The sequence below is a fragment of the Eublepharis macularius genome, chromosome 4 (genome assembly GCF_028583425.1).
Source record: "Eublepharis macularius isolate TG4126 chromosome 4, MPM_Emac_v1.0, whole genome shotgun sequence".
Lineage (NCBI taxonomy): Eukaryota > Metazoa > Chordata > Lepidosauria > Squamata > Eublepharidae > Eublepharis > Eublepharis macularius.
Genome location: NC_072793.1, coordinates 17736279 through 17761024, shown reverse-complemented (window position 1 = coordinate 17761024; position 24746 = coordinate 17736279). Strand labels below are relative to the sequence as shown.

Below are 24746 nucleotides of genomic sequence, written 5' to 3'. Positions count from 1 at the left end.
GTGTCAGGCATCACTTGTAGTTTGGCTCTTAGTCTTCTACTGTTATTCTTAGTGGTCTCTATCCCAGAGTGTTGTTTTTTTCCTTATGTTGTGAGGTGGATGAGAGATAAGTGGGTAGTAGAAGGTTGGTGAGCCTGGGAAAGTGTGGTTGTGAAATGGTTTATGGGCTCCAAACATTCTTGTTCCTCAAGCCAGGGATTCATGAACTTATTTAGGCAGAACAAACATCACCAAAAGCTAGGTTGAAGATGTTAAATGAAAGGCAACCAAGATTCATTGACCAGCTAGACTCATCCATATATTAAGGATTGACATTCCAGAACTGTGGAAGAGAAGCAGGCAGGGAAGAACAAATAAGCCCATTTCATCTGAAAGGAGATGCAAAATAGTAGGAGGAAATGGCTTTACATATCAGTTTTTAATATAACACCAGCTTTTACGGCATTGCCTCCGAATCCTTTCTCAGGCTTGCAAAATGCATTTAAAAACTATTTTACTCTGAATGAGCAGTGATTGGTTTTTCATTATTACAACAAATGTAGCAATTAAATCACCAATCAACACAAAGTGCAAGCAAATCAGGCGATTGGAATCACTTTGGCAAATACAGGTGCATTTTAAAATTTTGGGGAAATAATATTATTATTTCATGATTGGGACTTACCCCAAAGTATTTTATTTGAAACTGCAAAACAATGCAATCAATCTACTCCCAACCAAAAAAACACACAAAATGCACCCAACTTTTTTTTTAAAATGAGTTTGGAAATATTTTGGGATGTAGAGGTGCCTAAATTAACTGTGCTGAAATGCAGAAAGAAGTTACTTTGAAAATGTGTGTTTTTTAAAATTAAATTAAATTATCTATATTCAATACTCGGACACAGACAATTTAAATTGATCCAAAACACATTTACCTGAAACAATATTGCTGTATCTAAAACATAGGCTTAAATAGGACGAAGCCAGTTTCAACTTAAATCCAGTGGCAAAGCAACTTCAACATTCCTATCAAATAAAACATTCTTCAATGATGCAATTGATGATCAGGTGTTTTTCAAATAATGTTAACTAGTAGGCACAATTTTAAAAGAGATGAGTAATATTAAGATATCTGTAGAAAATGAGTGCAAGTTAGGGCTAACCTGGAGTGATTCCGCACACGTTGGATAATGCACTTCCAATCCTCTTTATAGATCATTTGGAACGGATTTTTTTGTGTGCGGAACAAAAAATCCACCTCAAACGACTGATAAAGTGCATTGAAAGTGCATTATCCAAGGTGCGCAGAATCAGCCCTAGATGTGATATTATTCTCATGTCCATCACAGGGATGCTGCTACCATTTTAAAGTGTTTTTAAAATGCTGTGAGGGCTCATGGGAGGGGGCGGCTGTTTCAGCACTTACCAGAGCAGGTGGAGGGGGGGGGAACAAGACTTCTTCAGCCTCCCATGCTGTAGCCCAATCATGACCGGGCCTTTGCAGCATTTTAAAATCCCTTTAAAATGGCAGCAGCATGCCTGTGGCAGACGTGAGGACACCTCCACGTCTAGCACGGCCCTTAGAGCGAAGTCCAACCGAAGTGAAAGAATTTCTTGTTCGTTTTGTGATCTGAGGATCAGGTCAAGTACTTAGTTCAAACTTGTGCGTTGAAAACTGTCAAAATGAGCAGCAGCCATTTCAATGGATTTCTAGATCTGGGATTCCATTGAGATTCTGCGTAAAGTCACAAGAGCTTTTTCATAGGGTAGCTCCGCTGCATTAGCTTGCTTAGTTGTTTGGGCTGACTCTTCCAACATTTCGGAATGAGCGATGAAAGCATCCGCGCTAAATGATCGGATTCTGACTCCTGAAGATGACGTTCCAGGTTCTCCGTCTTTCACTTTTTCAAAAGTTGTGTATTCTTGCTCCTTCTTGTCTAGGTGCTTGGCACTGCAATAGGGTGCATAAACCTCAGTGGTTTCTTCAAACTGGAGGCAATTGACTTTGTAGTATTTCTTCTTCATCTGCAAGACATCATTGAATCTGTGCCCCCAAAGGATTTCTCGAGGTACATAGGAACTCCTCGACTGATGTGAGGTTCCCGTTGAATCTCCAGTGTAGACAAACGTAACCAGAATCTCAAAGTTGTCTTTAGCCAGAGTTTTTCTATCCAGATCATACAATGGACTGTCCTGGTTAATTTCATGTACGATTGTCACTGGAGTAGCAACGATGATCTGGTCATTGAACAGTTTCAAGTCCTTGTATTCCATTGTCATCCTCCCTACTCTGTCTTCCACATATCGCAAGAGCTGGGCTCTCACTGTGCCTTCTACCATATGATTCGGTCTGAAATCACCGACACGCCACATCAAGCAGAGTTTGCCATCTCTTAAACCTATCGTGGCATAGTAGCTGAAGCGGATTGTCTGAGCTCGCTTTCGGGCCGTGGCCATTTTTGCCAAGGCGGCTCCAATGATGAAAGTGTCAATGATACAGCTTAAGACGGACTGTAGGACAACTGTCAAAATTGCTGCAGAGCATTCTTCGGTGACGCAACGGGATCCATAGCCGATGGTTGTTTGGGTTTCTAGGGAAAATAAGAAAGCCCCAGTAAAACTGTGGACATTATCAACACAAGGGGTTATTTCATCATCAGATGATAAGTCTCCATGCTGGAGAGCAATCAGCCAAAATACTAAGCCAAAGAACAACCAGGAAAGGATGTAAGACAAAGAGAAGATCACAAACATATGGCGCCATTTGATGTCCACTAAGGTGGTGAAAATATCAGTCACATAGCTCTCCCACTCCCCAAAGATGTGTTTGAAGTACACATTGCAGGTTCCATCTTTCTGGAGAAATCGTTTTTGCATTCTTTTTATTTCTGCTGAAGAGGTCTCTTGGTAACTCTGTGAATGTCTGAGCTTATTTCCTTCCATGTTTATAAGCCTGTAGTTATCACTGGCTTCAGCCATGCTTCCTGAATTGGCAATGTGGAATTAGTTTAGAAGACACCACGTTTGCTCTCTCTTCATTTATAACCTGTTGAAAACATGAAAAGGCATAAGGTTGATTTTTGGATTGTATAGAAGGCTAACTTAAGCAGAAGGAAGACACAAATATCATTTATTACAAACTCCACTTTTCCTCCAAAGAGCTTAGGTGACATACATGATTCCCTTTGTTCTCCCTCTCAGGTAAGCCTGACCCAAGGTGACCCAAAGAGCTTCAGAGAAGAATGGCAAATTGAACTTTGATCTCCCCAATTCTACTCCAACACTCTGCCTACAGGTTCTCTAACACTTTATATTGTCGAAGGCTTTCACAGCCGGAGAACGATGGTTGTTGTGGATTTTCCGGGCTGTATAGCCGTGGTCTTGGCATTGTAGTTCCTGACATTTCGCCAGCAGCTGTGGCTGGCATCTTCAGAGGTGTGACACTGAGAGATCTCTGTCTTTTGGTGCTACACCTCTGAAGATGCCAGTCACAGCTGCTGGCGAAACATCAGGAACTACAATGCCAAGGCCATGGCTATACAACCCAGAAAATCCACAACAACCATCTCTAACACTTTATTCTCTTGTATTTATTCTGTAAGTTATTTTGGCTGTTAGTTAGCCCAATTGAATAACATTGTACTTATGTCTGAGTAGACCTGCTTGGGATTGGCCCTTTGGTGAGCTTCAATTGGAAACTGGTTTTATGTGTTTTATTCGTAATTTCCCTGCCCATCCCAGTTTTATTTTGAAAATATTTGTTGCACTGTCTCTAAACAGACATAGGGCAATAATTCAGTGATTCTATGCACAATTCTACAAAGATTCTATTCAGCCTTTGAATTCCCCATTAAAAATCTCTGGCATGAGGGACTAGAAACCCCCAAAATCTGTCAAATTCTCTGCTGGGAATGGATCTTGCTTTCCTTTCAACTTTTGTCAAAGTTCAAAGTACAAAGTACAAAGTAGACCGTGCAAGATGGGTATGTGAGCCGCACTTTCTCCATGAGGAAATTAATCATTTAAACCATGCACTTCAAGCAAATGACTACTCCAGAAATGAAATCAGAAGAGCAATTAAACCCAGGATAAATCAAACAACTAAGGAAAAATAGTCTCCTACAGGAAAAGTGTTTTTGCCATATATCAAAGGAATCACGGATCAGATGGGAAAGTTTATGAAAAAGCACAACCTACAAACTGCATTCCAACCCACCAGAAAAATACAACAGATGCTACGATCAGCAAAAGACAGTAGAGACCCCCTCACCTCTGCAGGAATATACCGCATACCCTGCAGCTGTGGACAAGTTTACATCGGGACCCCACAGCGCAGCATCCAGACAAGAATAAAAGAACATGAAAGACACTGCAGACTTGGACAACCTGAAAAATCAGCAGTGGCTGAACATAACCTAACTCAAACAGGACACAGTATCTTATTCCAGGACAGCAAAATACTGGACAACACATCCAACTACTTTGTCAGATTGCACAGGGAAGCCATTGAAATTCACAAGCATAAGCAAAACTTCAACAGGAAAGAAGAGACTTTAAGAATGAATAGAGCATGGTTTCCAGTTCTGAAAAACACCAGGCTAACAAAAGACTCTACAACCCACAATAGCCCTGCAGAGAAGATTAGCATATCAAGCACCCATCCATATGCAAAAGAACCTCCTCAGGATACAGTGAAGCATTAGCACTCTATTAGCATTCCACACCCTGGGAAACCCTTACAGGATGACACAACCCAACCCACCTTTCTGAGTAGATACAAATCACCTGCAAACATCTCCTCCACAGTTTGACACTGAGAGATCCCTGTCTTTCGGTGCTACACCTCTAAAGATGCCAGTCACAGCTGCTGGCGAAACGTCAGGAACTACAATGCCAAGACCACGGCAATACAGCCCGGAAAATCCACAACAACCATACATTTGGTCCCTCACTATCTTCTTTCTGCCTCCCAGGAACTAATTACCTTTTCTCTTTTCTGGCCTTCTCCACACCTGTCATTACTTTGATACTTAATAACATAATAACATTCGATTTATATACCACCCTTCAAGACAACAATGCCCACTCAGAGCGGTTTACAAAGTATGCCATTATTATCCCCACAACAAAACACCCTGTGAGGTGGGTGACGTTGCGAGAGCTCCAAAGAGTGACTAGCCCAAGGTCACCCAACTGGATTCAAGTGGAGGAGTGGGGAATCAAACTGGTTCTCCAGATTAGAGTCCCACCACTCTTAACCACTACACCAAACTAGCTCTCTTTGCTGGCCCCTCTTAGGACAAGCAAGCTTTCACCAGGATTTCCCCTTGTAAACAGACAATCTGCCCCAGGGGGCTACCTTCTCCCATATGAATGTACCCAGGCTGTTAGGTCTTCAGAGAGGCCCTTCTCTCTCTCTCTCTCTCTCTCTCTCTGTGTGTGTGTGTGTGTGTGTGTATGTGTGTGTGGTGAAGGGATTAGACAGAAATGGTCCTCTCTGTTGCAGGACAATGTTTATAGACTATGGCCCCTTCCCGGCGTACAGAGGTGCTGCTAAAGCCAGGGGCCATTAATTGCCACCCTGGAAGGAGGGAGACAGCACCCCCCTTCCATTCAAGGGTTGGCTGGGAGGGTGGAGACAAGGGATTTAGGAGGCTGCTCCACCCTGCCCAGCCACATTTTCAGAAAGTCTTTCAGCCCACCCTCCTCACCCTGTATTGGTGCAGGATTAGCCGGTTGCCTTATCATTAAATAATAATAATAATAATATTTGATTTATATACTGCCCTTCAGGACAACTTAACACCCACTCAGAACAGTTTATAAAGTATGTTATCATTATCCCCACAACAAAACACCCTGTGAGGTGGGTGAGGCTGAGAGAGCTCCAGAGAGCCATGACTAGCCCAAGGTCACCCAGCTGGCTTCAAGTGGAGGAGTGGGGGATCAAACCTGGCTCTCCAGCTTAAAGTCCTGCACTCTTAACCACTACACCAAACTGGCTTTCCTGACTTGTAAATCTGGCCTCATTATCTTTTCCCCAGGACCTGGATCCCAATAGTGGGGGAAAAATCCTGCAACATTTAATGTTGTAATGATTATAATGATGAAACAGTGGGAGTGAAAAATTGTTTGGAGATAACATCACATGATCAAATCACAGACTGAGAATAACAGCAAGTCACAAATCCATGAATGGAACAACAATTTTGTAATTGTAAACTGTCTGTTTTTTAATCTTTCCCTGACATGTAGGATCCAATCTGCTCAGCCAATGAACACTTGTATATTCAACCATGATCAAACATTTATATACATTTCACAATTTATTTATCAAAATGTTCATATCCCATCTTTCCGTGTGGTTCAAGGTGATAATAGTTGAAAAAACTTCATTTAAAACCGAAATAACAATCATACAAGAAGAATATGAATTTTAACTGTATTTTAATTGTATTTTAATATGTTGTTATCCACCCTGAGCCCGCTTGCGGGAAGGGTGGAATACAAATTTGAAATAAATAAATAAAAATTCTCACTTATGTGCTATGTCAGGCTGCGTAGAGGCTAAGAATCACACCAGACACTTGCTTGGGTTAGAAATGGCCACAACGTTAGGCTTGCAATTAGGTTTGTTCACCTCCAGGGGGTGGCTGGATATCTCCCGGAATTACAACTGATCTCCAGGCAACAGAGACCAGTTCTGGAGAAAATGGCTGCTTTAAGAAGGGTGAACTCTATGGAATTATACCTCACCGAGGTCCCTCCCCTCTTCAGGCTCTGCCCCCCAAATCTCTAGGAAATTTTCAACCTGGACCTGGCAACCCTAGTCACAATGTTAGCTGGAAAGTTGAGTTTTAAAAGAGATTGGAAGGCTTTGTCAATTTTGCCTCTCTACAGAGCCAGGGAGATGGCTGCTCAGAGGGTTTGTTAATTTCCTCGTTGCCTCCCGAAGGCTCTGTCAGTTTCACCTCCCCTTGTAGGAGGCAAAGAGGAAATTAGCAAACCCTCTGAGGAGCTATCTTTGCTGGCTCTATAGAGTGGGGTCAAAGCCTTTTGATCTCTTTTAAAACTCAGCTTTCCAGCTAACATTGCGACTACCTCCATGTGCATGTCCTGGAGTAATTCTTGTAGCTTAGCTCTTAGACCGGAGTTGACCTGCTTAGGACCGTTACCTTACATTTCAAGAGCTGATGAACCATAGCAGTTGCATTTGATTTCTTCTCAAAGTGTAGAATCTGTAAAGGATCATCCCTATGGCGTGTAGTACATAACATTTGGGCAATGCTTAAAGACCAAGATTCCCCAGCCACTCAAAGAATAATGTCAACCCTGCAAAGACACTTTTCCAAAACACTTAAAAGCCCAACATACTTTCCTTTTCCTTTTCGGTACAAGAATGAATGTGACATATGGTGCCGTATCCTCAGAATGTGGCCTTCGTTAAAAAACACAACATTCACGCTTCCAAAAATACTTCTTGGGACACAGCTTTTGGAAATACTCGTACTCCACAATGGGAGGTGTGAAAAGGAAGTTTGCTGCAACCCAAGGCCAGCGATCACCCATTAAAAACATACTTGGGTTATAATTGTTTTTTTTTTTCCCTTGTTGACTGGATCAAACAAGAGTTCATGCAAGAACTACAAATAAAAGTCATGTGGGTGTGAGCGACTCCAAAAAGGAAGGAAAGCCTTACAAGGGAGGAGGCTCCAAGGCAGGGCAGGCAATATAATGGAAAGGAGACCTTAGAACAAATATTTATTATGGAGGTGGTTGGTGGAAATGAAGAGACCTAAGCTGTGATCAGGAGCTTTCCTCTCCACAAAATCCTAAAGCCTTGGGCTGCAGAATGGACTAGCAATGTCTAATGGTTGCCGTATAGAATAAGGATACACAACATCAGCCTCACTGACTGGCAAGTGATATGATTCTTCTAGATTGTTCAGGCCTAGTATATCAATACAGACTTTCTGGACAACTGAACAAGACCTTCTGTCTGCTGCTCTTCAAGCCCCAGCTTCTCGTTCCAGCAACTGACTTCAGGGCTACTGAGCAGGAGAACATGACCCTCTGTCTTTAAATTCACTAAGACTTTCCATGAACAGCCTGCCTGAGACATATATAAACAGAGGCAGTTTGTCAAACTTCAGAAATGCCCCTTTCATTGCAAAAGCAAGAACCATGTATATACTGTGAGCAATTTCCAATGTTCCTCGAGACATGTGCCATCTGTTTTCTTCCTGGAAGTGACATCATGCCATCATTTATGGCCACCCCCCATGACACTGCCTCCTGGTTAGACATGGGCATGAATTGAAGAAAAAACGAACCATGCGGTATGTGGTTTGTCAAATTTCATGAACCACAAACTTTCACAAGCCTGACCCCTGGTTTGCGAACTGGTTCATTTGGTTCATGAAAACGTCACATCCAGGTCAGCAAATTGTCACTTCCAGGCCAGCAGAAGGTCACTTTTGAGTTAGCAGAAGGTCTGCAGGAAGTCCATACCCTGTTGCCTAGGAAACTGATTGATCGGCACTAGGCTGTCTGCAGTGATGAACCAAAAAATGAACCAAACGAACCAGCCTAAAGTTCGTGGCGGTTCGTCAGAAATGGGCTCTGATGAACCACTGGTTTGTGAACCACAAACCGGCCTGGTTCGTCACGAATTTTGGTTCATATTTTGGTTCATGCCCATCTCTACTCCTGGTCTCCCACTGGTTGCTCACATCCCTACTCACCTTCCATCTATACCCAATGCTTTTCTCCTAAAAACCGAAGTGCCAGTACTCATTATGTTCTCCCCTTTCAGCAAAGGTCCCAAATGCCCAAGAAATGCCAGTAGTCCATAAAGAGGTGCCAGTACTCTGTATTGCTGTGTACCCCCTGAAAAAAAAGTCTTGTCTATACCTATTTATCTGTTACAATCCTGCTGCTGGATTGGGAATTTGTTCGAATCTGAATGTATGAAGCGCAAGGAAAGGGGTAAAACACAGGGAGTAAGGCCGTAACCACTAGTAACAACTCCCCCACAGGATAATTCCAAACAGTCAAACAATATTTAGTGCAAACAGCACTCCACTTATTAATACTAATACACAATATTTAATTCAGTCAAACAAGTAAGTCAAACGAGTAATGAAAGTCATTAATTTAACAGTCCATATAGGTACAGTGAATTAACCCACAATGGTTCATCAGTCCATACAACAAGTCTCAATCCAGAAACACTTGATAAATCTCTTCCCTGGAAGTGGAGATGATGCCAGTTCTAAAATCACGTAGGAATTATCCAGTGAGAGTATTTCTTCAATGGAAGTATGAATTCAGAATCTAGACAGAAAATGCACAACCAAACCATAGTGTTGTTATGAAAACTGAAAGGCATTGGCCATGACAGTAGCATCATTAAAAGTCCCTTGACACAGCCCAATTGTGATGCCATTTCACAGACATCATGGAAACTAGCAGGATTGAATGTTAACCAAATGATACTTGCTTCAAGAGTCCAGTCATATCATATGAAGAAAACAACATGAAAGCCTGTGTTTCAAAATAATTCCTTTCTGGGAATCTGCTTAAATCAAAAAGAAAACAACCTGAGACTTTGCTTTAAAATTGGGGGCTTTCCCTTTATAATATTCCAAAGCATGCTGTGAATTCCACTCAAGCTTTGGTTTGGTAGTCATGTCAGAGTTTCCCATTAACCGTCATCAAGGGCTTGGAAAAAGCTTCAGTTTTTTAATCTCCAAGAAGTTGTGTAACTTTGGGAGGCTTTCTGTTTTAAAAAAAATGTGGAACATTTTGAGCTGTTTGGGAATTGGTTTGTCCACCAGTTACTTTATTGTTGTTTCTTATGAAGGAAAAAAAAGAAGGCAAACGTTCGTTTCAACAGACAGAACCTTAATATGAATCCTTTCTTCTCATTGGCTGTCAGTGCAATTTTGACTGTATTGGATGAAGGACTCTGTGGTGCCAAAGGATCACATGAGGTACACTGGTGACGAAAGTGGATTAAGAGAGGTTTTTCTCCCTTTCTCATCATGCTAGAACTTGGGTTTGATTAACAGGAGATTCAGAACAGACAAAAGAAAATTCTTCACTTTGTGGAATTGACTTTCAAAGGACGTAGTGATCATGGGCACTAGGTTTTGTTTGGCTTTAAAAGGGGATTAGAAAAAATTAAGGATAATATGTCCATCAACAGCCACAAGAATTACCAAACATTCACAGCCAGGAACCCTCTGAAAGCTAGTGCTTGGTGCGGGGGGTGGGGTGGGAGAGGCAGCAACAGGGAAAGATGACCCTCCATGCCATGCCTGTAAAGCTTCTAGAAACATCTGGTTAGTCACTGTGTGTAACTGAACGCAGGATTCAGAGTGGAACTACAAGTGACAAAAGGCACAGGTTGGACCCTTGTCAGCTTCCCTCAAGTTTTGATGGGAAATGTAGGCATCCTGGTCTTGCAGCTTGGCTCTCCGACTGCTGTCCAGTGGACTTTTCAACGGTCACTTGTCCAACATTCCGCCAAGCTGCCTACATTTCCCGCCAAAACTTGAGGGAAGCTGACAAGTGTCCAACCTGTGTCAGGCGTCACTTGTAGTTCCGCTCTCAATTGATCATAGGTCTGATCCAGCATGGCTTTTCTTGTGATTCAGGGAGGCACGTGTGTGGTGCGATTCATCTTCTGTTAGAAGGGAAAATTTGTGTATAGCTGAGTTGGTTACATCCCACTGAGGTCAATGAAACTTTAGGGCCTGTGCTGTTAAATTCCTTTGATTTAAATGAAACTTCTTTCTGCAGATAAGTGGCCTTAGATTTCCAAACTTTTGTATTTAGCTCATTTTAGGGTTACCAACTCTGGGCTGGAAAAAACCTAGAGATTTTGGAGGTGGAGACTGGAGAGAGCAGGGTTTAGGGAAGGAATAGGGTTATCAGGTCCCCTTACCTTCTGGGCAGGAGGCAGGAGACCTGGCATTTACCTTGGCTGATGTCTTTGCGTGCACGCATGTGCCCAGGCTGCGTGATGATGTCACTTCCAGGAAGTGATGTCATCATTCAGGGCCCCGTGCCACCCCTGAGAGCACTCCCATGCTCCACAGTGGGCCAAATTGGGCCAGTTTGGGGCCCAAATTAGCCTGCTGTGAAACACAGGAGTCTTCAGGGCCCTCCTGGCAGTGTTCTTGCACTCTGTAGTGGGCCAATTTTGGCCCCAAACAGACCTAATTCAACCTGCTGCAGAGCACGAGAGCGCTGTCAGGAATGCCTTGGACAGCTCCTGAGCTTCATAGCGGGCCAATTTCAGCCCCAAGCGGGTCTGATTCAGCCCGTTTAGGCCCCAAATCAACCCACTGTGGAGCACGGGAGCGTGCTGTGACACTCAGGAGCGCTCCCTAGGTGGCATGTTCCCCTGCCTTCCCCCCCTCACCGAGTAAGCGGGGCCAGGGGTGGAGGGGATCCCCTGCCCCCAGCAGGGAAAGAACCTCTCTGGGGTACATTGCCATAGCGTCCACCCTCCAAAGCAGCCATTTTCTCCAGAGGAACTGATCTCTTTTGTCTGGAGATCCCCACCTGGAGGTTGGCAATCTGAGCTCATTTGCATTGCTCACTTTCCTTGGCTTTAGTAGATACCCCCAAATAGTTTTCTATTAATATAATAATTTTAGAACATAGGCTTCTCTCCCGTCCTTTAGGAAAGATCCTAAAATGTTTTGTTTGGGAAGGAATTTAGGTAGACCAGTTTTGGGGCAGATGGTGGTAAATATGCTGTCGTGTAATCTCATCTTTCATTTTATTCTTTTGCTTACCACGTTCAGTCTTAGTAAATAGTTTTAGGGTATTCCTTAAGCCACGCTGAGCTTATGAAGACATGAAATATCCATATTGGAGGGTGAAAGTAGCTTGAAATGTTAGTAAGATAAAATCCGAATTACAGAGCTAGAAAAACTCCTGTTGCAGTGCACCTTTCTACACTGGTTCCTGATTAGAGGGAAAAGAGGGATAGAAATAAAAATTAATTAAAAATAAGCACTGACACAATACTCTTACTCGTATGATTTATAAGCAGGATGGAAAACAGTTTTACATCAAATGGTCTTAGTGATAGAAAAACTGAATATGGATATTTGTAGTAAGGATCTGTATATCTGTTATTGTTTGTGCATTAAGTACCGATATAAATCTGAATTTGTTGATTTATGTGTTTTTAAACCTGCCTTTGGACCTTTATTTGCAGCTTCTCCTTACATTAACTCAAACTTTTACTTCCGGTGGGCCCTGACCACAACCAACACTCCCTATATTTCCACTCACACAGAGCTTCAGGAGTAGGGGTGTGCAACTCCAAAATATTCGGGTTTCCTGCTTCGGGTTTACCCAGAGCAGGAAAAAAATTCAGGCAAACCCGAAACTTCAGGAGCTTCAGGAGTTCTCTACTTTTCCCAAGCCACGAGTACGCCTTCCCTTTGGGGTTTGAATCCCACCTGCGGCGTTTTGCCTCTGTTTGTGTATGCTGCGGCTTCCCAAAAGCTTTTCACTGTCCCCAATGGCTTTCAACTTAGATCTCTTCTGTTTAACTGGTATGATAGGGAGACTTTGTTATATAGTATGACAGAACGGTCAGCACACACAGGTGGCTGGAAGTTAAAAACGGGATCTTTTTCGTTTAGTGGTAGAATTTATTTATAAGCAGTTTTGATAAGCATATGTATTTTCCACACAGATCTTTCCTAACAGAACAGACGCTCTTCTCATCCTCACAGGTATATGCTGACCCAGACATGCCCACACAGTTCGCCTCCAGGGTACAGCTACCATGCAGTCACAGCAGGTTTCACTCCCCCATCCAGCCCCCACCCCCTTCTTACTTCAGAGGCCTGCATTTAAACCCACAGTAACCAATATTCAATATTGGATAGGAGAAGGCGATGGGAGACGATAACTGGAGTTATCGTGGGAAATTGCGCCAGGAAGGCGTGTCTTTCTGGAAGTTTTGTGCGATTGGATAAGTAGTGTGAAAACGGCCAAGGTATATTCACAGATCCAGATTCAGAATATCTTGGTGGTTTCAAAAATAGTTATATAACCTTAAAGGGCTGTTTTCACACTGTTTACCGATTGCGAGAAAATCCCGGAACGATGCGCCTTCCTGGCTCGATTTCTTTACTTTACTTTACTTTACTTGGTATTTAGTCCGCCCTCCCCGCAAGCGGGCTCAGGACAGGGTACAACATTCATAAAATACATAATTATATAAATACAATTAAAATCATATCATAAAATCATAATCAGATGGCCTATTGCACATTCCTGCCCTCAAATACAAAGAGGGAGACACCCGGACGGACGGGGTGTCATTGGATAGGAGAAGGAGACGGGAGACGATAACTGGAGTTATCGTGGGAAATCGCGCCAGGAAGGCGTGTCTTTCTGGAAGTTTTGTGCGATTGGATAAGTAGTGTGAAAACGGCCAAGGTATATTCACAGATCCAGTCACAAAGACTTATTTTTCACACAGATCTTTCCTAACAGAACAGACGCTCCTCTCATCCTCACAGGTATATGCTGACCCAGACATTCCCACACAATTTGCCTCCAGGGTACAGCTACCATGCAGTCACAGCAGGTTTCACTCCCCCATCCAGCCCCCACCCCCTTCTTACTTCAGAGGCCTGCATTTAAACCCACAGTAACCAATATTCAAAACTCTCACTTTAATGTCACATTCAAAACCTTACAAATGGTATTAGTGATGGAAAGACTGAATGAATATGGATATTTGCGGTAAGGATTTGTATATCTGTTGTTTTTCTTTGTGCATTATTAAGTACTGATATAAATTTGAATTTGTTGGTTTGTGTTTGCCTATTTATATGCATTAATGTAAAATCTAATATATGCATTTTAAAACATTAATAAAAAATAAGTTTCACTACTAGCCGGCACAATAACAAATGTTCAAAATGCCAAATAAACCCTAAGAAAGACATAGATTTAGAAAAACACAGTACAGATTGATTACCTAGAAAAAACATCCTTGACATATGCTTATCCTATGTGCTACATGTTCACAACTTCCCTTGTGTACTTGTTGCTTTGCATAAACTCTCTTATCAACAAGGTTTGTCTTCATGCTTAATCTTAATTTTCCTTCCTGGAAGTACACTGTTTCCGTGTGCTATGTTGATTGACCATCTTGCTCTATAAAGGTTACTGCATTCCAGTTATTTACATTCTTGTTATAGACACAGCTGCTCATATGTAACACAGCTGGTACCCTGGTTGTGCATGAACAACAAAATCACTTGAACCATCCACCATTTTGTCTTCCACAGTCTGACTGTGAGTAGGAAATATCCCACCATTTATAACATTCTCACCCTTAAAAACATGATAGCTTTGACCATGGGACAACCCACAATTGTTTGCTTGTAATGTAATGTTTTCAAGGAGCTTACACAAAAGTACATGCACCATGGCTGGAGCCCACATACATCTGGCTCACCATGTAATCCCCTTCCCCAAATTCTAGTATTCTGAAGAGAGACCACTTCTCTGTAGCTTACCACTCCACGTAGCAAAATGTGATGCCTTCCTACAGCCTGAGGAAACTGCCTCCAAGTTAAATGACTCTTCCTTCAACAAATGTTGTTCCCCAACAACATTTGTGCTGCTGGGAGGTTGACGGGGCCTGGCAACCATACTCATATCACAGGGCCTCACAGAAGATGATAGTAAGGGAGTCAATTTTGGCTCCAAATGACAGAATCAGCCTCGCATGGAGCACAGGATTACTCATGTGGCCGGCGCAATGATATAACGTCAGAGAGTGGCATCGTTTCGCAGGCGCCAGAGTGCACACATGCTCTGTACATGTGTGAAGGATCACCATGCTGCTGGCATGTGGTAAGTGCCAGGCCGCTCCCTCTCCTGCCGGGAGGGTATAGGGACCTTGCAACCATATCAATGAGGCCTATAACCAAGCCACGGGTTGCGCTTTTAATTGTCTAAAAGTTAATACACAAGCTCTGTAACCAATTAAGATAGATTCAGGAGTAACTACAGCATTTACCAAGTGAAAAACATGGATAAACACTGTAGCAATGAAACAATAGAGAAAATGAATATATATATACACACACACACACACACACACACACACACACAGTGTACATAGATAGTCTATAGCATTTGCGTGAGAGCAGCACTGCATATAATACCATGCGATCTCACCATAAATGTATAGAGTGGAATGAACCTGTGCCATTTTAGTCACAAACTTCTTGATGGTTTTGATCAAATAATTTGCCTCTTTTGCTGTCACAGCCCATCGAAATGACCCCAAGCTCTTTTCCCTGGATGACTTTGACCCCACGATCTTTTCCCTGGATAATCATAGCCATTGAGAACCAGCCTACAATACACAACGTGTTTCAATATGGCTTAGGAGCATAATGCACAGTTGTGTTACCAGCACTGGCACATAGTCAATGCAGCTCCCTAGGTTACCTGGCTGTACTTCCTATAGGTAAAATTGCTTTTAGGACTGCATATAATCGCATGCATAAGATAACATCAGTGACCACAGTGAAAATGAGTCTGTCATAGGCAGGAATAGACAGAAACTATTACATCATGTTTGCTCCAATGGACAGTACAAGGTCAGTTCCTGGCACTGGAGCGAGCATCTAAATATTTTGATGGAAGAGGCAGGAGACCTGATTATATCTGCTACAGGAGCAAACAGCCAATGCCCATGAAGGGTTGAATCAAATCAAAGTATTCATAGCCATAGATCTTTCCAGCCTTCCTCTTCCTGCAGCAACCTCATCCCACCATGGGAAAGTTGATTCCTGGGTTCGTGGGACTTACATGGATTAATAGCCATTGTAAATCAGTAGGTTCCAGTTTGGAGAGGGACAGAGATGAAACTGACCTTGGCACATCAAGGGAGCTGGACTGATGGAAGAAGGAGGAGAAGGCGATTTCATCGCCTTCCTCTCTTCAGCAGCTACTATTCCACACAAGTCAAGCAAACCCAGGGAATTAACTCTTACAGTTAGAAAGGACTCTGGGAAAAGCTTAGAAAGGGTTAGGAAGGGGATGTGTGAAATATCAACATATCAACAGTTTGGTGTAGTGGGTAAGAGGGGCAGGACTCTAATCTGGAGAGCCAGGTTTAATTCCCCACTCCTCAGCTTGAAGCCAGCTGGGTGACCTTGGGCTAGTCACAGCTCTCTCAGAGCTCTCTCAACCCCACCCAATTTACCAATTATTTTCAGAATAAGACAATACTGCTCTTAAACTACTCTATAATGTGTGTGTGTTTTTATTGGTCATGATTCATGATTGTAGTTGTAATATGCTACTTACAATGAACAGAGAAGAACAAGTAGTGTTCTTCTCTTCTCACAGGGTGTTTTGTTGTGTAATAACATACTTTGTAAACTGTTCTGAGTGGGCATTAATTTGTCCTGAAGGGTGGTACATAAATTGAATGTTGTTGTTGTTGCTATTTGTTTCCGTGCATCACTGGATTCAGCTCATAGATACATAAAACTAAAATGGTTCCTGTGCCATTTACTTTTCAAAGGAATCTGGGTGGCTACCTAATCATACTTTCTTTGCTTTTGTAGTGTTTCCATAATTTAAAAAGATGAAGAAACAAGCCCAAATGCAATGCTAGATTTTTTTAAAAAGCTCTATAGGATATATTTGCCAAAATAAATGTAAATTCAAGATATTAGAATGTATATAAGTGTACGTTCTGGTAATAGTAGAGGGTTTACTCCTTGGTTTTTTATACCATGCAGAATTTCCACTCTTGTTTTCCTTTTTAAATACAGGAATCTCACATGAACATACACAAACACATGGAATTGGCTTATATTGAATCAGACCTTCAGGCCATCAAGGTTAGCGCTCTCTACTCAGACTTACAGAAGCTTTCTAGAGTCTCAAATAGACATGGGCACAAACAGAAAAAAACCCCCAGAACATGGTGTTTGTTGTTTGTTGCCATCCACAAACAACGAACAACGAACATTGATGAACATGACCTGTTCATGAACATGTTCGTTATTCGTGGGGCCAGCAGGCTCTCCTCCAGCGATCAAGATCCCTACCGCACCACTCCCAGAAGCCTGACCTGAGCAGGCACCAGGAAAGGTACCAATAATAAATAATATTTATTATTTAAATTATATATATATATATATAAATAAATAAATAAATAAATAAATAATTGCAGGTGCCAGACTGTCTGGCTTGACGAACAATAATAAATAAAAGCTTGGCCCCAGAGCCTGGCAGCAGCCCTGGAACTTGAAGGGGTAGATCCCTACCGCACCACTCCCAGAAACCCTACCTGAGCAGGCAGCAGGAAAGGTACCAGAAATAAATAATAGCTTGGCCCAGAGCCTGGCAGCAGCCCTGGAACTCGAAGAGGATCCCTATCCCACCACACACAAAGAAAATTCAAGCTCCAATGCACTCTTCCTGTCTCTCTCTCAAAATGCCAACAGTAACTCTCTCTCTCCCCCACTGTCTGCAAAACCAGAGCTGGGAGCTCTCCTCCCCCCTGCTCTTTGCTTCCTTGTAACAAATTTGGAGCTCCACACTTGAAAGGAAGACCTGCCTCTCAAGCTAAATTGGGCTTAGATTGGGGTTTCCAGGGCAACAGCAGGTGACTAGACAGAGTTCAGGCAGTCCTTGCCTAAAATGCCAAGGGAATTGATTGCAGGTGCCAGACTGGCTTGAAGAACAGCAATGCACAGCAATGAACGGGGCTTGCAATTACCACCTGTTTGTTTAGAATGGGGCCTCATGAACAGCTCGTTCGTGAACTGCTGATTGGGCTCTTCGTGGCTTTTTTTAGTTCGTATTGCTGTTCGTGCCCATCTCTAGTCTCAAACAGAGATGTTTCTCATCGCCTAACATCTGATCCTTTTAACTGGAGATGCCGGGGACGGAATGTGGGACCTTTTGCATGCAAAGTAAATGCACTGATTCATGACCTCTTCCCACATCTCAGTGTGTTTCAAATACACATGTCCATCCAGCTGCAGCTGATACCATGTAAGGCTGTTTTAAATGAGCGCATTGGCTCATCTGTATTGTCTGTCTATTCTTACAACTGGAATATTTATGAAGACATGCCCTTAAAAACTATTTTGCCAATATCTTCATGTTCTTGATGAATGTATTGAAATTTGTATTTGCCTTTGGATTTCACATTGTATTGCATACGTTTCATTGGATTATTGTGAGGCTCGGTCGTTTTAATTGAACAGGCACTAGCACTTTATATTTCCAAAAATATTGTTTGGCACTTTAGAACTGAATTGTTCTTTGCATGGATTGTATTTTGAATGATATATGAAATGATTTATTGCCTGCTCTTTAGTTTTACTGTTTGCTCTTAAACTTTGTTGTTTTGTATGTTTCATGTTGATCAAAAAGAAGTAACTGTTAATATATCAACACTGTTGTAATAGACTTCCAAGTTTCTTTAGATACATCTTAGGAAGCCAATCACAGCATAGTTTTCTTTCTCTTTCTCCCATAATGAGGCCTCTGTTTTAAATATAAAAGTGACAATAACAACAGAAGTTGGAAGATGGGGGGGGGGTGGAAATAGCAATGTCAGTACAATAGTACAATGTCTGGTGTACTGCAGCAGCAAGAAGGAAGAAGAGCCTACCATGCAGGGGGCAGCAAGGATCACTTAGTTAGGACAGTGAGAGCAGCATCTCTCTTGATTCCTGGGGGTCATTCCCTTGTCTTGTCTCCTGTTGGGCTAAACAGGGCAATATCCTGCTTCTTCTCTCTCCTGCCACACTTCTTATCCCTCTCTGCAAGATGTAGTCAGATAGCAAGGAATCTCTCTCTCCTCTTTACTATCAAGTATGTAACTTCCTCAAATAAAACTTTTTGCCTCTTTAATCAGCACAGCGTAACTTCACTGCATTATTTGCACTCAGCCATCAGGGGGCTGGGAATAGAAAATTTGGTGCCTCCTGAATTTTAAACGTTGCCTTTTCCCATTCTGCTTTAAGAAGAAATCAAAGTAAAGTACAATATTATAAGCTTGGAAATAAAAATATGCTTGGAACGAGCTGGAATGGGGAGGAATACTACGTGGATCTCAAGTAAGATGATGCTTTAATATGTCAATATAAAAGTGTTTGTTAAACATTTGAAAAGCAGACATAAATAGCAGGAGACTGTTATGTGGACTTGAATGTCATGCAACTGTGTTGTCATTCGCACTGGAACAGCTCACAGTGACATTTAATTCATATAACTGGAAACAGATCTTATAATTTAAAAAAAAAAAAGAAAAGGAGGAGGTTCTTGGACACAGAGTTGACAAAAGAACAGAGAAAGGCCATAGAAGTCTACTGGATCTCATTCCTCAAATCCAGATGAGACCCCTGTTCTCTCCTGATGTGACCTCCTACATTAGAAGGGACATGAAAATATAGTTTCTATCTTCTGTCGGTCACAGACTCCTTTCCAAAAGCAAGCTAAGAGCCAAATCACACGTTAAGAAATACCTAGGTTCAGCACGTGTTCTCTTACCTCAAGGTTTGCCGGGATCTGTAGGCGTCCTGGAAGCTTAAAGATCTGTAGGCGTCCAGGAAGCTTAAAGTCCTGGAAGCTTAAAGGATCTGTAGGCGTCCTGGAAGCTTAAAGCTTAAAATACAGGCGCTCTGTAAATGCTAAACTTTAAGCTTCCAGGACGCCTACAGATCCCGGCAAACCTTGAGGTAAGAGAACAAGTTTAGCATTTACAGAGCAGCAGGAAGGGGAAGGGAAATACAGGCGCCTGTATTTCCCTCCCTGCTGCTCTGTAAATGCTAAACTTTAAGCTTCCAGGAGGCCTACAGATCCCGGCAAACCTTGAGGTAAGAGAACAAGTTTAGCATTTACAGAGCAGCAGAAAGGGGAAGGGAAATACAGGCGCTTGTATTTCCCTCCCTGCTGCTCTGTAAATGCTAAACTTTAAGCTTCCAGGACGCCTACAGATCCCGGCAAACCTTGAGGTAAGAGAACAAGTTTAGCATTTACAGAGCAGCAGGAAGGGGAAGGGAAATAAAGGCGCCTGTATTTCCCTCCCTGCTGCTCTGTAAATGCTAAACTTTAAGCTTCCAGGACGCCTACAGATCCCGGCAAACCTTGAGGTAAGAGAACAAGTTTAGCATTTACAGAGCAGCAGGAAGGGGAAGGGAAATACAGGCGCCTGTATTTCCCTCCCTGCTGCTCTGTAAATGCTAAACTTTAAGCTTCCTGGACGCCTACAGATCCCGGCAAACCTTGAGGTAAGAGAACAAGTTTAGCATTTACAGAGCAGCAGAAAGGGGAAGGGAAATAAAGGTGCCTGTATTTCCCTCCCTGCTGCTCTGTAAATGCTAAACTTTAAGCTTCCAGGACGCCTACAGATCCCGGCAAACCTTGAGGTAAGAGAACAAGTTTAGCATTTACAGAGCAGCAAAAAGGGGAAGGGAAATAAAGGCGCCTGTATTTCCCTCCCTGCTGCTCTGTAAATGCTAAACTTTAAGCTTCCAGGACGCCTACAGATCCCGGCAAACCTTGAGGTAAGAGAACAAGTTTAGCATTTACAGAGCAGCAGAAAGGGGAAGGGAAATAAAGGCGCCTGTATTTCCCTCCCTGCTGCTCTGTAAATGCTAAACTTTACGCTTCCAGGACGCCTACAGATCCCGGCAAACCTTGAGGTAAGAGAACACATGCTGAACCTAGGTATTTCTTAACGTGTGTTTTGGCTCTAAGCTGCTGCTCCTCTACCCCCATCCCAAGTTTGCAGAACCTTAATACTAAGAACAACAACAAAGTTTACTAGCCAGAGGCCATCACATTCTTGAAATCAATTCAAAATTACATGATTGCACATCAGCGAGACACACACCATTTTAAAATAAATATTTAAAAGGTACATGTTTCAAGAAATACCACCTTTAGAAATTTACTTATAAAATTGATCAGTCCTAAAAGCGTAATTATTTGGCAACAATATAAACTTAAAATGTCCAGGCAATCATTAAAATTGTAGCTTACTATAATTTACACAATATAAATACCTAAAATTCAATTTACCTTATATTATCAAATTATAACAATACTTACTTAGGATGAACCTAAATACTATTTTTATTGGACCACCAAATCAAAGCATATGCTGAAAATCAGTCTATAGAAGATCATCAAACAATAAAAACAATACGCTGAAGTATTTCATATACAAATGGAAGGGAGTCCTACTAGGCAGAAAGGTTAGGCTCAAAGCTTTTTTGAGCATCAGAGTACTATTGAATCCAGCCTGCCGTCCCCCTCCCCCCACTTTGTAAAAGAAATACTTACAAACCAGTAACACAACAGCACAGAGATTTAAAAAAAAACCGCAAAAGAGACAGCAAAGAGAGGATAGAAAATAAAAACAAAACAAACAGGACAACCTACTATCTAAAAGAGGCAGAGATGGTGCCAGGCAGTTTTTTAATGTGAAAATTCAGAATAAAAAGGAAGCACATTTGGGATATATGTAATCATCACCATCTCACAAGGAATGGTTCTCCAGTGGTGGGAGTGGCCGGTGGAAGTAAAACCCATGCACATATATAAATACCATGTTCTATTCCCTGGTCTCTTGTGCTAAAAGATCTCAGGTGTCTAGGCAAGATAGATTGGAAAGTTATTACAGCCAGTCAGAGTAGACAGTATGGGGCTAGATAAACTTCCTGTAATAATGTATGGCACTTCTCTCTATCTTTGTCTTGATAAATCCACTCTCATATCTGAGGCCGCTATCATGGTTTTTACCCAGAAATCATACTTTTACCCCGGAATCCCTTATAGAATTACTACCCCCAAAATGTCTGGCAGAAATGCCCAACGTATTATTGTTTCTAAGATTTTAGAAACATCTTATGAGAATGACTTTAGTTGATTGTCCAGCACATGACGTTCAGATACTTTTTAAAATATTAGGTACAGTGCTGAATTCCAAGTAGACCCAGAACATACTCCCTTCGGGCAGGCTTCGAGCCTCTTCTGGAATTATGAGAGAGGTGAGCTCTTCTCAGTCATGATAGTCACCCTCTCACATTTGAAGTCCTCTAAAAAACAAGGAGAAGCAATGGTTGGTCATCTGGAATGTGAGATAACGTAGATAAGAGGTGACCTTCACTGAGCCACGCTGAGCCATATCTTACTCATTCTTGGAGGGTTCGGTAGTAGATGAGGTGAAAGCCTCTATCTAAGAACTTGGAGATCTGCCGACTGTCACAGCAGTGACCTTGACAGAACAATGGTCATGTGTTCTCGAGTGCTCTAAGGCTTCTTGCTCTCCTAGTTGACCACATATCAAAATATCTCCATGCATTCCTGAAGCTAAGTGTAGGATCCATTCTGGGGTTTTGTTGGATCACAATGGAGTTGGGCCCTCCCCCAAAGAAAACCTTTCAGAGAAGTCTTTACTGATGAATTTGAACTTTCCTATAATGGATATAGTGAGGAAGATGGAGTAATAAAAGGAGGATTATTCACTCATTAAGTCACTTGCTGCGTACTGAATAACACTTTGTGGATCTTCAGCAGACAGAGAAACTCCCAAGCAATAGTTACGCTTGGAGATTGCTCTTAACTTTCAAAAGCTCTATCATTCCTTGCATGATGTTTCGAATGAAGAGGTTTCTTTCCTCTTTTCAATTTTTTCCAATCAGCGTGTTTATGGAAGAAAGAGAAAAACCATTATTCATGAGGGCAGCATTTAAAGCACACATAGGAAAGCCATCTATGAGCCAAGCTACAAGTGACTTTTTTCATGTGGAGAACGCTTGATTGTTTTCACAAGTTTTCCTGGGAACTGAAGTCCGAATGTTTTCCCCCTCTCTGTTAGAATCGCTGCCTGAAGAGCCAGAGAAAGCCAGCAGCAGGGGCAGCTTTTGCAAATCGTTCCTCCAGTCACAAGCCTGCTGCTCTGGAGAAAGTTGCCGTATCAGTGAAGCTCCCTGGGAGCAGGATGCCCAGGGAGAAAGTAGCAGCTGCCCACCCCCAAATGATCGTTGAGAGCCCTCTTGTCCAGCAGGCTTGTGACTGGAGGAACGATTTGCAAAAGGGAAGGACACTCAGAGCGGGACCACAAGTGACGCCTGACACAGGTTGGACACTTGCCAGCTTCCCTCAAGTTTTGATGGGAAATGTAGGCAGCTTGGCGGAATGTTGGACAAGTGACAGTTGAAAAGTCCATTGGACAGCAGTCAGAGAGTCAAGCTGCAAGACCAGGACGCCTACATTTCCCATCAAAACTTGAGGGAAGCTGACTAGTGTCCAACCTGTGTCAGGCGTCACTTGTGGTCCCGCTCTCAGACTTCAGTTCCCAGGAAAACTTGCGAAAACAATCAAATGTTCTCCATGTGAAAGAAGTCACTTGTATCTTGGCTCTATATCTGCTACCAAATCTGTGCCAGATTCTGATTTACAAGCTACAGCTAATGCAAGAGATGATATATCCTCAGTGAAGCCTGCAATGAGCGAGAGCCTTAAGGAGCCATACAAGGAACTGCACTCATCTAATTTACTCTATTATACCAATCAAATTAATGGTCTAAAGGAATGCACAGAAAACCTGATAGAGCTTGCATCTCCCCTACAGAGGTTGACAAATAACGCTGGAAAAACCTTGGACAATTTACTCCACAAAAACACTTTTGCTATACCCTACTTGGAAGGGGATCATAAAGAGGCTAAAGCTGACCAAAGCCGGAACTCCCCACAAACGGACTTGATTGACATGTCAGGAGGGAAAGGTGTTAACGTCTAGAGCGTCCCTCAGGTCAGTCAAATCCTCAGGGAAAAATTTTTCTTCCACAACTAATACACATGAAGGCTTGAATCTGGATAACTCCCTAGAGGATGACTTGATAGTCAGTCAATCTTTATCAGTGGCTTGATAAATTCCTATACAACTCTACCAAAAAAGGATCAAGTTGTGATTGTGGAAAGATTCAAGACATTGAGGACTAATCTTCTCTGGTTAGGGGAAGATACTAGGAATCAAAATAACAACTCGCTGGAAAATAATGAGAGGCTGCAATCTTCTTCTGTTCTTAATACTTGAGAGTATGTATGTCCAGATCCTATGATAGATATTGATGAAGCCATGCCGGGGAACTGCAGCTATGATAATCCGTCGAAGAAGAAGGAAGTGCCAAGAAATGGATGTGTGAATAGTGATCCTACAGACCAACTGGATTTGATCTTCTTTGATTGACTAGATAATTCATCTCACCAAGGTGGATATTTTAATTCACAGACTATCTCTTTAGAGTCTTGGGATGTTATGGGATAGACTATTATGCTGAGGGATGATGAAACAGTAAATTTCATAAGGAAGTTTGATATAATTTTGCTTCAAGAGACTTGGCGGGTTGATCCCATTCTGTTTAATGGATATGATCTTTGGGCACTGCCTTCTAAAAGGAGGAGAACAAAAGGGGGTCTGGGTATCCTAATCTCAACTGCTATCAATGTAATGGATATGCACAGGGATTTTTTTCTGGGAAAAGAGGTGGTGGAACTCAGTAGTGGAACTTTGGGTCAGATGGAAAAAGGGGGGAGGTTAAAGTTTAAATCACCCTCAGAGAAAATGGTCACATGGCCGATGGCCCTGCCCCCCTGATCTCCAGACAGACGGAAGTTTAGATTGCCCTCTGCGCCACTGGAGCGGCACAGAGGGCAATCTA

The 24746-nt window shown here is 42.3% G+C and overlaps 1 protein-coding gene across 2 annotated transcripts in view; it reads right to left on the bottom strand.

The window, feature by feature from the left end:
* Positions 1-399: 399 nt before the first annotated feature.
* KCNJ16 (potassium inwardly rectifying channel subfamily J member 16) overlaps positions 400-24746 on the bottom strand; it is a 94199-nt gene continuing 69852 nt past the window's right edge. For both annotated transcript variants that reach the window (XM_054978749.1, XM_054978750.1), the window contains one exon: positions 400-3028. In XM_054978749.1, the coding sequence (XP_054834724.1) occupies positions 1693-2961 (1269 nt within the window). In that variant the 5' untranslated portion in view covers positions 2962-3028 and the 3' untranslated portion in view covers positions 400-1692. The remainder of the gene's footprint in view (positions 3029-24746) is intronic.